Below are 18645 nucleotides of genomic sequence, written 5' to 3' on the forward strand. Positions count from 1 at the left end.
AGTCCTCCGAAACAAGAAGTCAAGCACTCAAATTTGGAGTGAGGGGAGACAGATATGAACAGTTCAAGAAATTATCATAAATCAATATACAAATAAAACATCACAACAGTCATATATTAAAAAAGGATACTGGCCTACAATTTCATCCTTCGCTGTCTTGTCTGCTATTGTAAAAACATGAATGAGAATGAATTAGTTGGCTAAAATGCTGAAAATTGTGCGTAATAAACAGCAAACATGATCATGCAGGAATATTCCAATAGCTATGTACATATGGATATGGTAAAAATGGTGTGTGTGTGTGTGTGTGTGTGACTGAAGACTGATTCATGAGGTGATATGAAATCTGCCTAATCACTGATTTGGTTAATGAGCTGAATATAGGCAGAAACTGGGAAATATCCTAAGGAGCCACATCACAGACCACACTATGCTTGAATAACTCATACTTAAACACTTATATCCCATACTTAATGTTGTTCTTTTAAACTTTCTATTATTAATAATAATAATAATAATAATAAAGTTGGTAAGAAATGTTTCAAATCATCATATGAAATATTTCTAAAGGATCATGTGACACTTGACATTGAAGCAATTATGCTAAAAAATCAGCTTTGCATCACAGGAATAAATTACATTGTAATATAGAAAATAGTTATTTAAATTTCACAATATTACTATTTTACAGCATTTTTAATCAACTACTGTAAATGCACCCTTGGTGAGCATACAAGATTTTCTCATTTAAAAAATGTTTTAAATGTTATTGACAAGCTTTTGAGTGGTACTGTATATATATATATATAAGCAGTTTCAAACCCATTAAATCCATCCATCCATCCATCCTGCAACTGTATTTACTAACTGATGTCTTACAAAATGCTGGACTTACAGCCGACTCAACCAAAGTGCACTCCTGCTGTCTACTATAATTCTCTATAGTTTTCACACCTAATTTTTCAAACAAGTAAAGGTGCTTTTTATGCCCCTGCACTAAGAAAGAAAAAAATAGAAAAGAACTAGAGACGTCTGATGTGTGCATATATCCACTGACCCACAAACCCCCTGCAGCGACAGAGTCAGCAATGTCTGCTCATCACAAATGAATGACAGCGCACACTGCACACAGTCTTACAAGATGGGGAAATTACAAAACATACAGTACTACAGCTGCACTCATCTAACATAACACAGAAACATTTTCTTTTGAATTCTTTCTTAAAAAATGAAGCTTCATACATTAAACCTTCCCATTGCACTAAAGGTTGTAGTGGATAAAGGTTATTCATATGACAGCACCACAGTAAGGTTCTAGGGGAGCCAAAAAATGTGCTTCTTTGGCATTGCAGTGAAAACCCATGTCTTCTCTTAAGATTGCAGGCTAATGAAAGTTTATGAACAAAAATGTCAAATTGGGTTCAACTGGGATCTTGAATTGAACCATTGTCAGTCTTATTGCTAATAACTACATGTTAAATGATCAATATTATTGTTTTGATAACTTTTTGAGAAGATAAAATACTCTGCTTTATATGCGGTTTCTAAATCAATACATATTGAAAAATGCATTGTATTACTATATGTGAACTTACATTACCATTCAGTAGTTTGGAGACTTTTTAAATGTAATTTATTCATATGATAAAAGCTGAATTTTCATCATCTTAACTCCAGTCTTTAGTGTCACATGACCCTTAAGAAATCATTCTAATATGCTGATTTGCTGCTCAAGAAACATTTAGCACCAGTGTTGAAACCAGTTGTTACGGTTCGTAATTTTGTGGAAACCATATTGGACTAATGAATAGAAAGTTCAAAAGAATCACATCAATTTGAAATATTTTTTTTTTTTTAGTTATGGTCTGAGATTGAATCTCAAATGCCAGAACTCAAGCACAGAATATGACTTTTGAGACATACTATGGTGAAGGTTTGCCTCATGAATATTAATTACTTGCATGACTCGGTAGTCTAGAAAGGTTACCAAGCAACGTCAGCATGGCATAATTAATATTCATGAGATTAGCCATCACCATGTAATAACAACCGCTGACTGGACTGCAAAATTAACGTCCATTGCAGCATTTCAGTTTGTTCTTTATATGTGACCCTGGACCACAAAACCAGTCTTAAGTGTCAATTTTTCAAAATTGAGATATATATATATACATCATCTGAGAGCTGAATAAATAAGCTTTTCTTTTATTTATGGTTAGTTATGATAGGACAATATTTGGAGAAGATACAACTATTTGAACATCTGGAATCTGAGGGTGCAGAAAATAAAAATATTGAGAAAATCGCCTTTAAAATTGTTCAGATGAAGTTCTTAGCAATGCATATTACTAATCAAACATTAAGTTTTAATATATGTAAAGTAGGAAATGTACAAATTTTCTTAATGGAACATTATCTTTACTTAATATCCTAATCGTTTTGGCATAAAATAATCAAGAATCAAGAATTTTGACCCATACAATGTATTTTTGGCTATTATATATATATATATATATATATATATATATATATATATATATATATGGGTACTTCATATTTGATTTTTTTTCTAGTTTTCCACACAAACCCTCAGCTGCATATTTTTTCTGCATGAGTAAAATGGGAATTTGTATTCAATTTGCCACACTGTTTGACTATGATTGAACAACATTGACATAACTTTCTCTCAACTTTCTAATGCTGGAGCGATATGTCACTTCTAACTACTGGAAAATAAAACCCCCTGAGATGTAATCCAATTATATACATTGTGCATCTGCTAATACAGTACATTTGTCAGATGTCAAGTATAGGCTCTTCAAGATGTATTCGATTTCTGAAAAATGCCATAAAAAACCCCACAAACCAGCTTTTAATAGCACAAGAACAGAGTGTGAAAATGTGTTGTACAGTCTCTACCATCTGGATCTACACACTGATGCTGTCACATGTTGCCAAAACATTTGTTTTATACATATTTCAAAGCTGCATCTGCAATATATTTAGTTTTTCTTTTTAACGCAGTGAGATTTGAAGTGTCATCAACAATTATTGTAATTTAAACTGTGCGGTTATGCTGTAAATATGGATAACTGATACGGTCCATAATGGCTGACGTCAATCTAGTATCGAATGGCTTTTTTTGTGAGCGAGCGGTGTATGTTTCTCTTCTCTCTCTGTGACAGCAGTTACAGCACAATCCCAGGAGACCTGAACGATCAATAGAGTGTGAACCAACTCTGAGACAGGGGTTCACAAAACTAATCAAACTTGTGTTACGTATGTCACCTCTACACAGCCAGTTCTGACACACTGTAAGAGAAATCTCTCTGTAAACAGTGCTGATACACTTGCACAAGATGTCTGAAAAAAAGAAAGAAAGAAAAACAGGGACATTTCTAGTCTAGTAAATCAATAAATCATCTGAAATTACACTTTTCTCCATGTGTTAAAAAGGTGGAATATTTTGCTTTTGTGTGTTTTGATAATTGAAAATGTTACTGTAATGAACTATGATATATCATACGCTATCATACCGCTATAAATTACACTGCCATTGAAAATTCAATAATATTTATTTCTCTTTTTTAAAGAAATGGTTACTTCTTTTCAGCAAGGAAGCAATACATTGATAAAAAATTACAGTACAGACCTTTATAAGCTTTTGAAAAGATTCCTATTTCGAATAAATGCTTTTCATGTGAACTCTCTGTTCATCAAAGAGTTCTAAAAAAGAAAAAAAAAAGAAAACCTGACATACTACATTAAACAGCACAACCAATTTTACTACCAAATCATCATATTAGAATCATTTGACACTGTAGAATGAAGTAACGATAAATTACATTTTAAAATATTTTCAAATGGAAAACAGATTTTTTTTAAACTGCAATAATATTTCACAACATTACTGTCTATTTATTTATTTATTTATTTATTTATGTATTTATTTATTTATTTATATTTAATGCAGTCTTGGTGAACAAATAATTCATCAAAAAAAAAAAAAAAGATGATTTCACACTCTACGCTTTCAAAACACTAAGGAGATATGAGGACCAAAGAATGATGACATACCCACTCTGTTTCAAGTTTGTGTTATGATCAAACATAAAATAAGGTATAAACAAAAAACCTTTATAATAGACTCATCAGCTTGCTGATGGGAAATGAGAACCAATCAGAAAAATCAGAGTTTTTTTTTTTTTTTTTTCATGCAAAACACAAATGCGATTCCTGTATTTTAATACGAGGGGATCTCAACCCATAAAAAGTTGAAGAGGTCATTATTTACTCACCTTTATGTAATTTCACACCTGTATGACATTCTTTCTATGGTAAAGTAGTCCATTTGGTTCCCACATTCATTTGTACGAGGAACAGAATAAAATTGAGATATTTACTCACTGAAAATCTTGGCATGCATCGTTTTTCTCCTTGGTGTGCTCATGAGAGAAGAACAGATGTTAGATTCATGAATGAATCCTATTGTGTCAGACTTCTTTGATAAATCAGTTCATCCAGTACACAAAGCTCACTGAAAGAGAAAAATATAAATGAAATTCAACAAAATGCAATTTGTTCTTCAAACAAAGTGTATGTATGACTTCAGAAGGCTTAGAATAGTCTGTGTGTGTGAAAAATTGTGTTTTACGTTCGGTCACAATTGTATATATATATTATGTTGAAATAACATATTTCTGCAGTCATAAAAATGGTTAGATATCTTAGCCCAGCTAACTGTTTGATCACCTCCTAGGGTTACTATTTTGCATTAAAAAAAAACTTATGCAACATGGATAGAAAAACTGAGATAATAATAATAATAATAATAATAATAAAAACACCATCACCACATTTCAACATTTATTTTATTTTTATTTTTTGTCAAATATAAGATAAAAATTTTATATCAATGCTTTGAGTATTACAGTACAACATCATTATTTAATTTTTTTTGTAACATTTACATTTTAAATTTAGTGCAATATTTTGTCAGCGAAACATTTTATTGTCTTTTTCACTAGCAACTGCAATTAGATTTATATTATATACCTACGTTTACTGTTATCCCACCGGTCACTATTGTGACCATCAACATGTTTACTCATTCTATGACCACACTCAACAAAACTAAATGTGAATGCACCCTAAATATCATGTTTACCAAAATCTCGAAACTTTAATTGCCTTTCACATGTTTACACTTAAATATAATAAACAGGGTAAAGGGTTATGTATATTTGGTGTGCTGTCCAGGGAGAGAGCAGTGGGTATGGTACTTACTCCTGAGCCCGGGGTACTCCCCCTGTCCAGAGAGAAGGGTCCGAGCTCGGCATTTAGCCTGGACCCAAGCACTCACCACCGAGTGTTCCTCCCCGTGCTTGGTTAGGAACGGGGATACTGAAAGACTAGAAATAATGAAGGTAGGACTGCTTTGATTATTTATAGGGGTTCTCTTGCGCTGATTGGATAGATGTATGTGATTACTGATGATGAATCGGCTGTGTTAATTATCTGCGTGTGCTCCTCCCGAAATTTGTTAATAAAACACCACTTAGTTTTGGAGCTTTGATGCAGCCATCATCTTCTCAAGGTGCAAACAGGAAGTAAACTGCTCTGGTCATGTGACAATTTGCACTAATCATATGAAACTGCACATCATTTAATTGAGACCCTTTATTTTTTCCATATTTGCAGGATGTGCACTAAAACATCAGTCTGTAAAGTTTTTAGAGCTTTATAAATGAAAACCTTTTTGACGTTCACTATTGTGACTGATGGGATTAAATTAAGCATGACATAACTAATATATGCCTTCCCTACAACTTTTTTATTAAAGTTTCAGTATTTTTGCTGTGTATTTACATCAGTTTAAATAGTTATTGTTTTTACTCTCAGTTTCAGTTACTTTAGTATAACGTTATAGGTTAAACTAAATGAAAACTAGCAATTGTGAGTTTATATGACACAATAAAAAAAAGAGTTTATATATTACAATTCTGAGAAATTGTGAGGTAACGTTTAAAATGTATATAATTTTAATAAAGTAATAAAATGTATGGTTTCATTTTTTTCTCAACTACAATAACGTGAGTGAGTGACATGACATGACATACAGCCAAGTATGGTGACCCATTCTCAGAATTCGTGCTCTGCATTTCACCCATCCAAAGTGCACACACACAGCAGTGAACACACACACACACACACACCCGGAGCAGTGGGCAGCCATTTATGCTGCGGCGCCCGGGGAGCAGTTGGGGGTTCAGTTCGGTGCCTTGCTCAAGGGCACCTCAGTCATGGTATTGCCAGCCCAAGACTCGAACCCACAACCTTAGGGTTAGGAGTCAAACTCTCTAACCACTACGTCACGACATCCCAACAAAATATTAACTCTGCTTTGCAGTAAATATAAAACGAAATTGCATTCACTCAGGTTTGCCTCCTACAGTTGCCTATGCCAGGACATAAACCTACAAAAGTAAAGATAGCCATTTGTCAGAGCAGCAAGCTAGTGTGCTGTTAATGCAATTGTGTGTGTAATAGATACCTAATTCAGTTCCAGGACAGAGAGGAACGGTGCTTTACAATGACGCAACCTCCAAATTGAGGTTTTAATTGTTACGTGTCAAATTATCCACATCCTGATAACAGTGGTTACAAAAGCCTCTAAAATAATTTCCAATTATAGTGTACATTTAGTCTTAAGTGGACAGATTATGAAATTGGAGGGTGCACTGCTTAGGATGTCATTCTTAGAGGGGAAGATGTTTTTTGGTTCTTCTATTTGCTGCTTAGGAAATCAAGTGCTGTTTTTGCAGCTTGGTTCGGGCATTGATTGTTCATTTATTAAATATGAAACATTTTATGGCACCTATGCTGATTTGATATTTTGTCCAGGGCTGCATGGCTGGCCTCTTCTGGTAAAATCCTAATCAGGAAAAAAGGAACTGCAATCAAATGTAGAGGGCTGTCGGGCTTCTTCTTGTTGCTAAGAGACTGGTGTAAAATGAAAGTTCTGCTCTGAAGGAGCGTTTTGTGTAATTGTGACTGTTCGGCACAAAACCGGTCGTATCTTTCCTCCACAGTTTGAAGGTACAGGAGTCTATTGACAGGTTTCTGAGATATCTGCCATATGCCGTCAACCAAGGCAAACACAGAGCTTTCTACATAGTAAGTTCTGCGCTCCTGCAGATAATGGCGAGATCGCCATTCGGCACTCTGTGTTTGCTGTTAAAAAGGAAAAAGAAAATTGTGAAACTATTACTGATACTGATGTGAATGAAATACTTAAGTTGAAATTTCAAGCTGCACCCACAAAGAAAATTAAACAGAGCGCCGGAGCCTTTGAGCAAATTCACATTCATATTCACGAATCATTTAAAAGCATTGCTCAAGAAAGACATTCTGACTTCTGCCAGCAAAGGCTTAAACTGTGTTTAGGGAATGGTTTAATTTCTGTTTCCATTTGCACAAGGTTTAGGTCCACCCCCTTGAACGTTTTGCCTGGACAGACTGAGCATATTTGCGAACAATTTGCCAGTCACACGCTAAGAAAACAGTTAATTCGGGAACTGTTAATTCCAACAAAACTCTCTTTGCTCTTTTCAGCTTCACTCAGACATGGACAAGGAAGATGGATCTGTGAAGTACGTCCTCACTGGAGATGGGGCCGGAACTGTTTTCGAGATTGATGAGAACTCGGGTGATATCCACGCCACCAGGAGGCTTGACAGGGAAGAGAAAGCATTGTACACACTGAGTGCCAAAGCTGTCAACAAAACCTCCGGACAGGATCTAGAGAAGGCCTCAGAATTCATCATCAAAATCCATGACATCAATGACAACGAGCCAAAGTTTGCCAAGGACACCTACATGGCCGGTGTATCAGAGATGTCGAATGTTGGTGAGTATGAGTTTCTGGCAAATCCACAAAAGAAGGAAATTTATTGTTATGGGTTATATAATACTTTTCTGCTTATATGGGGTGGAAGGAAATGAAAACTTTCTGAAAATGTACTCACCAAGATGTAGATGAGTTTTTCTACATTTGAACAGAGCTATAGAAATTTAGCATTACATCACTTGCTCACCAATGGATCCTCTGCAGTGTATGGGTACCATCAGAATAAGAGTCCAAACAGCTGACCAGTGTATGGGTACCATCAGAATAAGAGTCCAAACAGCTGACCACAAAAAAACATCACTACAATTGACAAGCATTGTTAATCATTAATGGGTTTTTTTGTAATGAAAAGCTGCATGTTTATTAGAAACAAATCCCTCAACTTCAAACATTTCCTTCTAGCCAAAATATAGATCCATAATCTATAATAACGCTTCCTCCATTGAAAAAGTCCATCTCCTGTTGTTTCTCAAATCAAAATCCACAACATATGTATTTAGGTATGTACTTGTATTTTAGCCTGAACACCTTGATGGATTTATTACAAAGAAGCAGCTTTTCACATACGTTAATTGATGCACTAGAGTCATGTGGATTATTTTTGACGGTTTTGCTGTTTGGACTCTCATTCTGACGGCACCTATTCACTGCAGAGGATCCATTGTGATTGAATTCTAAATTTGTCCAAATCTGTTCTGATTAAGGAGAGAAAAGCCTGAAGATAAATAAATTTTTAGCATATTCAAATTTTTTGGGTTTAACTATTATTTTAATATAATTATTATTATGTTATTTTATATATATATATATATATATATATATATATATATATATATATTTTTTTTTTTTTTTTTTTTTTTTAGGAAGCTGAAATGTACTATATCAACATTTTGACAGTATCTAAAATGTGATTATTTGATTATTTGCTTCAGTTCTCTACATTTTACATACACATATATATATATATATATATATATATATATATATATATATATATAAACATACTTAAAAACAAAAGATTTCAGGAGGATAATTCAAAATGATTACATATTGAGTGGAAAAAGCGTATGCATGTTTACCAAGTAGTCACTACCCTCTCCACTATGATGAGCAAAGTGACATTGTCCAATAAAGACATTTTATTTTTATTTATTTTTTGCTAAATGGAAAACACTTTCTTACAGCCACTTGATCAACGCTGATTAAAACTATGACAAACATTCAACTTCACGTGATTTTCAGGGAGGATAAAGATCTTACAATATCCCATCTGAATTCATTCAATTATCAGTGATTTTAAACCCATTAAGAGCGGCAGAGAGAATCAAAGTAAATGAGCGGGATGCAGCAAGCTGAAATCAATTACTCTTCAAGAAGCAACAAATTAACCCGCAGGTTTATCTCAAATGAATCAAAACTCATTTGCAGTTCCGACAAAAACAAGGCAGCCGGTTTTGATTAAAGATTTTGTGCTATGATAAGATAATCATTGTGGATCTTAATCATTGTGACCTGGCAAATGAATCAAAGATTAATCACTAGGAAATGAGGAAGTTATGCTTGAAGTGGTCCTGGTGTACCTATTTGTGTTTGTCAATTCATAAAGCACTGTTTGAGAACGCTTGACAATGTGTCAGAGGTTACCAAACAGAAATTAAATATTTTCACATTTTTACTTTTGCCATATTGACACCTTAATAATAATTAGAGGATGAGATGTATTGCCATTGATGTAGAGCACAATCTTCATCATAGAAATGGCCCATCACATCAACCTGCCAGTGATAAGAATAATAATAACCACTATTATTAATAACCAACCAGTGCTTCAGCTTATAACTTGGCATTAGTCTTACTTGGAGAGGTCATATTTCTGTGGCCTTATGTTTTAGATGCTTTTCCCATAATTTCTGTTGAAAGGAGAAATGTAATTAGACATTAATTATCATGTTAGTTATCACATTTATCGTTGTCTAGAAAACAAGGATTCACTGCTTATCTCAGTCTCGCATTAAAGTAGAAAAAGAAGAAGAAACAGGACTAGAAAATGATCTGTTAGGACAGGTTAGTTAACTCCTGCTGATAGATGCCATAACTACACCAAAACAGCATTTCTATTTCAGTGACTATTCAAAAGTAGCTGTGTTGTCTGATGCAATGCAAAAAAATAAAAATGAATAAAGTTAGCAAGCAACATGCTGTCAAAAATCACAAAAATTTCATTATATTATAGCAGATGCTTCACTAGTCACTAGTTTTGAAGCATGAAATTGACTAATATTTTTCCCTGTCTGCTGCCTTTCAAGTCACAGCTCAGTCACTAGTGAAGGGTTTGGGACTGTTTTCATTCTTGAGGTGTCATCGGCCAATCAGAACTATCGTCACGTCCTTGTCATGACATTTTCAATGCGACATCAAAAAGAAATGTGTTATTAAAGCCTAAAGGTATTTAAAGTTCTGGATGTCTCATTGGAGAATAGATCTTAATGCAACCGTGTTTGTTAAAAAGATGGATCCCTGAGGCGTGAAACACTACCAGTCATCCTTTCTGACGAATGCAAGACCACTCCACTAAAGCTTCAGGGACTCTCAGTTGGATTCTTACATTCCAGCGCCTGATCTCCTTTATGCCTCCGCTGTTGAGAGTCTCAAAGCACCTGTGTTTTACAAGCAATGTTGTTTAATTCAGATTCTTAACATGATGCATTGCATATTTGCTGTCACTACCGATATTTATTTCCCTCACAGATGTAAAAGCACATCACGTTCCAACAGTTCAACTGTGGCCAGTGTTATTTACTCAACACAATCTGGTTAAAGCAGCCTTGTAAATGGACCACAGTCTTTTTCCCTCAGGCTTTTGCACTTGAAACCCAAGCTCAGCCTTTCTTTTCCGTTTCTCTTTCCGTCAGACTCGTTCTTTGTTTCATATCCGTATTACTCCATGGGATTCAAAGTTACATCATCCCCGGTACTCCGTAATATAAATGGGACACCGTGCTCATTTGACACTTCACTTGAGCTCTTGCTTTCTCCCGACCATGTACGAATTCAGGAACGGCTCTTCTTGCCAACCGTGAGGTCACGGTGGCACTCGCGTTTAAGCCGAACAAACTGGCCATGTGTTGCGAACGTGCCTGCCGTTAATCAGATCTGGCCATCCATGAAGACTGACACTGTTTCACTCCATGTTATCGGAATGGAACCGGAGGCCGACAGATGTTTCCGCATTCATTAGTATTCTTCGAGCCGTTCGGAGACCTCAGCGGAGGTCTTGTTGATGCCAAGGACGCCGCTGATCCATGGCAGAAACAACATGTGCATTCGGTCCACCTTCAGAGGTGAGACTGAGAAGCCGCGAAGTCACCTCTAAAGTCTATCGAGAAGAACAAACAGTAAGATGTCAGTAGTACACAAATGAGAACGGAGAAACCTCTGAGGAAACTACTCACAGGAAGCCGTGAGTGTAATGGAAAGCACGGTTGTTTGCAACTACGCATGAGGAGTGATTTTGCCCTTACTGTGGCAGGAGAAAAGTTGTCTAGTTATTATCTGACACCAGGCCAAGATCAGACTTTTGTTGTGGGCAATGGTGTACTACACACTTGAAAACACAACAATACTTTCATGTAGAACAATCAAACTCATATAAAAAAAATATGTAACAATAAAACATTACATAATTTAAAAAAAAAAATAGTATACTACAATAGTATAGCATATTTAATACTACAAATTCCGTAACTATAATCATCATAGCTTTCACTTTCCTTCTCATGTGAGTGATACATCTGTATCAAGCTAGATAAATATGTTTAATATGTGAGTTCTTGCTAAATATGCAGTTCAGTCATGACAACTCTCAAGATTTTAGCGTGGTAATGGTTATGACAATGTTAATGGATTTGTTCTATTGCTGTAGTTGTAGATTATTGCTGCTGCTGCAAGCAAGTACAGGAACTTGCCACTGCCAATGCATACGCCGATACGGTGCCATGAGTATTTAAGACATACTGCTGGAGAACAAATAGCACATAAAAGAACCCGTAGCAGATCTGTGGAGCTGGGGAAGGTGGTAGGTTTCAGAGGAACTCTGAAAGCGCCCCTTAAAGGCTCAAGTGAATGCTAACCAGCCATTTAAATGTAAAGCGGCAGGCTCATTGGCTGCGTATGCAACATGAAACAATCAGCTTGTGCCAAGTCATTTAACGCTGTGAATATCATCAGTTACGTTAATAACTGTCAGTCTGTGCCATCTACAGTTTCATGACTAAATTATACATTTATATTTTGGGCCGTTGGCATGAATTGTACTATTGATGGAGCAGCAGTGGAGTGCTCTTGGAGCAAGTGAAAACCATTCACAGAGTTATCTTTAAGCCACCCTTGTTCTGTGGTTAGGGTCCTGTTGGAAGATGAACCTTCTATCCAGTCTGAGGTTCTGAATGCTCTGGACTGGGTTTTCATTCTATTTTGGTACATTTACTTTTTTTTTCCTGCTCTACTCTACAGGCAGTTCTTTGGACCTCAGGGCTTGTTTTTTGCTCTGATATGCATTTTCAGCTTTTGTACCTTTTATTAAGATGTGTGTGGCTTTCCAAATCCTACCCATTCAATTGAATTTGCCACAGATTAACTTAAAGTGTAGTAACATCCACAATCGATATGCCTTGAGCTAGTTTTCAACTGTCCCAGATAAGGGTATGAATACTTATGCAATGGAATCAATTTATATATATATATATATATATATATATATATATATATATATATATATGTATAAATTTGCAAAGATGTAACAAAAAATTGTCCTTTGCTTTACCATTACAGTGTATGGAGTGTACATTGATTCTTACAAATATTTAATATTTTTGATCCCCATGTACATACTTTAGATGGAAAATGCTAGTTTAAACCGATTCACAGAAATGAATCAACCTTACCAACACCGACCAACTTTTTTGCTACTGAAGTTAAAATTAGAGAAGCTATTTTAACATCTTTAATGACACTTACATACTGGCGAGTAGTGGGTTGAGGAAGGATTGCAAAATTACTTATGACATCTTGTGAATCACCAGCAGAAAATATTTAAAATGTGAATATTTATTATATACTGCTTAGCCTATAGTAAAACATTAATGTAGAGCCAAATATAAGCAGCCAAATGAGTTGGTTTACTTTACTCCATAGCCAAATTTCAAAGAGCTTTACATATCAGAGACCATTTTTTTCCCCTCCTACGTATGCCCAGAGCTGTGTCAGGCTGAAAAGAACCCCCCATAATCATGTTAGTTCTAGATTAATTGGTCTAATTATAATGTTTCTTTGAGCAGATTATTAGTCTGACGTTTCCCAGCAACATACAGCAGATTCCATCAGAGCGGAAAATGAATGGGATGACCCAGAGAGAGTGGGCAAAAGAAAAACTACAATTACAGATATGTCCATCTCACCGTGCAGCTGGAGTAATTATGAGACTAGGATTTAGATAAGAAACACACAGAGATAGAGAGGATGAAAGCACGAGTGATCATGCATTCGCCTTGATCACTGCTCATGCTGGGAGGGAGGGGGTCTCATCTTATAGTCTAATAGCCACTTTTACAACTAGGAATTTGTCGTTCATGGTGCACCTTTAGGATGCGCTGCTTTGATCATGGTTGAGGTTTTAATACTGGATGTGGGAATCATGTTTTACAGTCATGTTAGGTCTGAAATACCTCTCTCTATAATTCTCTTTTGCTTTCTCTCTCTCAAGGTGCATTCGTAATAAGAGTTACAGCCACTGATGCAGATGATGAAGCATATGGAAACAGCGCCAAGCTGGTTTACAGCATACTGCAGGGCCAGCCATATTTCTCAGTCGAACCTGAAACGGGTAAGCTGGGAAAAGATGAGAGAACAGGCATGACTGAAATGATTAAAAGATGGGATACAATAGTAAGGTGATACAGAATTGGCTAACATGCTTTCATACATGTGTGGGTGAATCGCATAAAGCCTGTCGAGAAAAGATGTCTTGATCATATTTCACCCTAAATCTAGAGGATAAGAAATTATATTTTGCATAAAGAAAACGAAGACACACACATAGACACGTTTTTTTTTTTGTTATCATTCATATCTATTCTAATATAACAATTTATTTATTTTAATGAGTTTAGTATGATTTAAGTGTGTGGTGCTTAAAAAAATATTATAATATTGCTCTCTCGACTAATAACCTTATCACAACATCATTTGAAGACTGACATCCTACTCAATTAAAACTCACTCTTTAAATACCCCAAGGCAGGGAATTCATTTCCTTGGTTGTGTTTTTTATTTTTTTTTTTTGTTCTCGTCAACCTTCTTTTTTAGCATGACATTAAGATATAAATAATGAAGTCAGATAAGCTCATTAGATAGCACCTAAAAAACCTGTGTCTGTCCATCCTGTCAGGCGTCATAAGGACAGCCCTTCCGAACATGATTCGAGAGAACCGGGAGCACTATCAGGTGGTGATTCAGGCTAAGGACATGGCTGGACAGATGGGTGGTCTCTCCGGGACCACTACAGTCAACATCACTCTCTTGGATGTCAACAACAGTCCTCCTCGATTCCCGCACAGTAAGACAGCACACACACTCCTCTGACATACATGTGTTAATCTGAAGGAGACATCTTGAAATCAGAAAGGAACACAGATTCAACACAGGTGATGCATTCTGCGAAATAAATTGTTTTCAAATTAATTAACTGAACTTCAAATTCAAATAAAATCAAATCAAATTTGACAGAAACCTTTTCCCCAAGCAACTGGTAAAGCATTCAAGCTATATTAAATGAATGTGTGTGTTCTCAGGGAATCAAAACCTTGATGTTGGCATCGTTAACAGCATGATCTTCCATTTGAGCTACAGGAATAGTATTCCTTGCTTTAAATCTTTAGTTCAAAGGGTTTGATGTACAAAGCAGCCATTATCTACCACACAAAATGCAAAGCTTTCTTCCCAATCCACAAGAGATAGTTTACAAATGGAGGCCTTAAAAGGTATGTTAACAAAAACAGCCAATTTTAGATAAAGTAAAACTAAATTATGACAAATTTCTATGGAACTTTATTAACTTTTTCCCGCCAAACACAGAATTTTCTGAGTTTCTGCATTTTCGTTGTTATACACTAGCGGGCACTATTACGCATCTCCTGAAGGAGTCTAGAATCATTCGATCAAAAGCACAGATGAGGAAGCTGCAGAAACGAGTGATCTTGTGTAAGCATATGGATATGAAAAATAGTGCGATCATCAACACTTATCGCATAATGAAAACTCCCTAATGTTACAGAGTGAAATGTCAGTCCAGGAAGTGGTAAAGGACTGTGTGAGCCTTAGGGGTGCTGATGGAAGCAATCTACTACATTTTGCTTTGTTCTTGTACTAAATACTATCCAGATATTGTATTTGATAAAATGCGATTTTCTCAGCTTTTTGCTCAAAATGTTACCTTCTTTTATGAAACCTACCTACATTCAAGTGTAGATAAAAAAAAGCAAGCTTGAAGCTGGAATAAAACAGTTTTTTTATGTATTTATTTATTTATTTTTTTTAAGTAGAATGTCTCTTCTTCATTCTGATATATTGCATGTTCAGATATTCATACAACAAAATATTCCATTAAAGTTTAGTGAAAATCTTTAAAAACGATGGCGGTTGCTGGCAACTAAAAAAAAAAAAAAAAAAAAAAAAAATGCTATTGAAATGTGTAGAACAAAAGACCTAAAAAAAGCCATAAAGAGCATATCAACTGAACAAGAGTTTGACTGCCAGTCAACTATTAAAAATTGATGCAGGCTATATTATCAAAGTAATTATGAGCAGAATTGTGCTTGGATTTGCAGATAATGAGCATATGAAATCAACTGTTCGGATGGGAAGTTTTGCAAGTGATATTTCATAAGAACTGCAATACACGTACAGTACGTCACAGTTCAGCTGAATTATCATGGAAATGCTCGGGGCCCATTTCTCCTACTGACCAAGATGAGTCACAATGTGAACCCAGAACAAAATCTCCACAGAAAGAGGCTTTTATAGAGTGAGAGAGAAGGGTGGATAGAGAAAGAAGGATACAAACTAGAAGACAGAGAGATGGAGCGAGAGAAAGAGAGCACAGCGGGAGCTTCATTTGGGGTGATAATCCTTCTCTCTTTGCCACAGTCTCAAATCCAATACAAGAGCCACATCACAAACCGGGTTTAAAAAGAACCTTCTCCAATGGCTCATCGGAGCTGAAATTCTATTAAAGAATAACCACTGAGAGGCTGCTCTGCTTTTCCCCAAGAGAAGGATAAACAAATAGACAAATGCACGCCGAAGTGGCTCGCTCGAGAACAAAGAGTTCGTACAAACACCTGCCTGTTTACTCAATTGATTTATTTTGCTCTCCTTCTCCAGGTACCTACCATCTCTCCACACCAGAGTCAGCCGGAATCGGATCACCAGTGGGCCGGATCAAAGCGTATGACGCGGATGTGGGAGAGAACGCCGAGATGTGGTACTCCATCCTGGATGGTGATGGGCAAGATGTGTTCAATATCATCACGGACAGCACCAGCCAGGAAGGGGTGATAATGGTGAAGAAGGTAAACAGGCCCTATATCAAAACTTTAAAACCTCACACTGTAAATCGGAGGTTGGAAATAAAATCCGCACCATCCGCCGGTCTTTCCCTCATTCTCATTCTTTCGTACGCATGCACGCACCCATACGAAGCGAAGTGCTTAGAAAGTAATCCCCTAAATCGAAGCCTTCGTGTCCTATCAACTTTACAAAGGTACTTAATTCTATTCACAGCCCAAAAAGTGCCTTTTTCCCTTTTGTGTGGCACAGGGATCTATTCGCCTGCTGAAATCTGCCTATAGCTTATTTCCTCTCTCTGTCAGGTCAGGCTTTGACGAGAGTCAGACAATTATGCAAATCTTATTGCTTAAACTAGAATGAAAGATAGCTACGGAAGAAGGCCTGAATGGGCGAAAGGTAAAAGATCGTACCTTGAGTCTTTAATCGTTTCATAATTAAAAGTCTGCATTAAAGCACCATGCCCTGCCTTTATGAAAAAGACATTCAACTCGGAAGAAAAGGGAGAGCGATAAGCATTCATATGCAAAAACGAGCTTTCGATTTAGAAAAGTTTATGGCGACATTGCTAGAGCATGTCATTAATCTGTGACCGAATAGACCCGAGAAGAAGCATTTTAGAAAAGTAAGCCTTTCTTTATTCAGAGAGGTTATGAAGACCGGACTAACCATCTTATCTTTGATCTTGTAACCTTTCTCCTGTTCAGCAACTAGATTACGAGAGTAAGAGGTTGTACTCACTACGGGTGCAGGTGACCAATACACATATAGATCGACGCTTTGAACAACTGGGGCCTTTCAGCGACACGGCGATTGTCAGGATCACGGTCACGGATGTGGACGAGCCTCCGGTCTTCAGTCGGGCCATGTACATTTTTGAGGTGGACGAAGACACCCCCGCCGGCAGCTCAGTTGGTACGGTGTTCGCTCGAGACCCTGATATAATCAACCACCTGGTAAAGTGAGTACCTTTTAAACATACTGAACTTCACAAGCATAAATAGAAAAATGCTGCATCTGAAATCGAATAATTTCCTACTTTATTGTATGCAAAAAACAGTACGCCAAAAGAATAGTATATCCAAATTCATAGTATTTGCAAAACGGTTGGTGAAAATGGATAACCTGCTAGTTCCGCCAAGATTCTCAAGTGTGCATTCGATGGACACTTTACTATCCCATGGGAGAGGATTTATTAATGAAAGTGAAGCAACGCAACTGACTCTGGTTGGTCATGTGATAGTAACAACATTGTGGATGTAGTGCATTCGAATTTCATTCATACTACCCATAATCATACTATATAGAATGTACTTTTTAACAGTCATGTAGTAAATTCAATTTCAAATGTAATACTTAATACACAATTTGGATGCATGCTCAGGAATGCACATGTACAATGGCTGGTCTGGCTGAAAATATAAACTTGTTTAATGCTAATTGAGTATATCGAACAAAATTTTGAGATCAGATTGTAATTATTTTTTTATTATTCTTTTTTTTTTTATGAGTTAAGAGATTTCAAGATTTCCCTATTCAAATAGATATGACTTGTTCTTGCATCCCAGAAATAACTTCCACTTGGCCACTGAGTAAACATACTTTTCTTGAAAGGGACTTTGTCTAATAGGCATATAATTGACCTTAGTCAGTGTATCACAATATTAAATTTTTGACAGGAATGAAAATGAGGCTGTGAAGGATAGACGTGCAGTGCATTCAATGGATTGTACTGTTGTATATACCCGCTGTTCAGCTGACGAATTGCCAATGTGTGTTGTGAAAACCTTTTAAAGCACTATATAAATGAAGGTGACTTGACATCTAACGTGAATAAGGCCTATTCGCATTAGAACAAGGAAGATATGATGATCGTGCTGCTTCATTTTATGTGATGTGTAGTGATTATACACATGGTCATTATGCGTGTGTGGTATAAAATATGAATTAGACCAATTACACTACCTTATATAATATATTTATAATATATTATTTTACATTGAATTATTGTTTATTTTAAAAGACTATTTTAAATACGTATTAAAGTAGTATTAATAAACGTATAAGAACAGTATTTCATATAATATACATATTAAAGAAATAAACATTTATAA

General features: G+C 36.0%; 1 protein-coding gene across 3 annotated transcripts in view; it reads left to right on the top strand.

The window, feature by feature from the left end:
* LOC132122464 (cadherin-10-like) overlaps positions 1-18645 on the top strand; it is a 53362-nt gene that overhangs the window by 21770 nt on the left and 12947 nt on the right. For all 3 annotated transcript variants that reach the window (XM_059532749.1, XM_059532750.1, XM_059532751.1), the window contains exons 3-7: positions 7615-7909; positions 13671-13790; positions 14355-14522; positions 16349-16536; positions 17239-17492. In XM_059532749.1, coding sequence (XP_059388732.1) covers positions 7615-7909; positions 13671-13790; positions 14355-14522; positions 16349-16536; positions 17239-17492 — 1025 coding nt within the window. The remainder of the gene's footprint in view (positions 1-7614; positions 7910-13670; positions 13791-14354; positions 14523-16348; positions 16537-17238; positions 17493-18645) is intronic.

This window comes from Carassius carassius, chromosome 40 (genome assembly GCF_963082965.1).
Source record: "Carassius carassius chromosome 40, fCarCar2.1, whole genome shotgun sequence".
Lineage (NCBI taxonomy): Eukaryota > Metazoa > Chordata > Actinopteri > Cypriniformes > Cyprinidae > Carassius > Carassius carassius.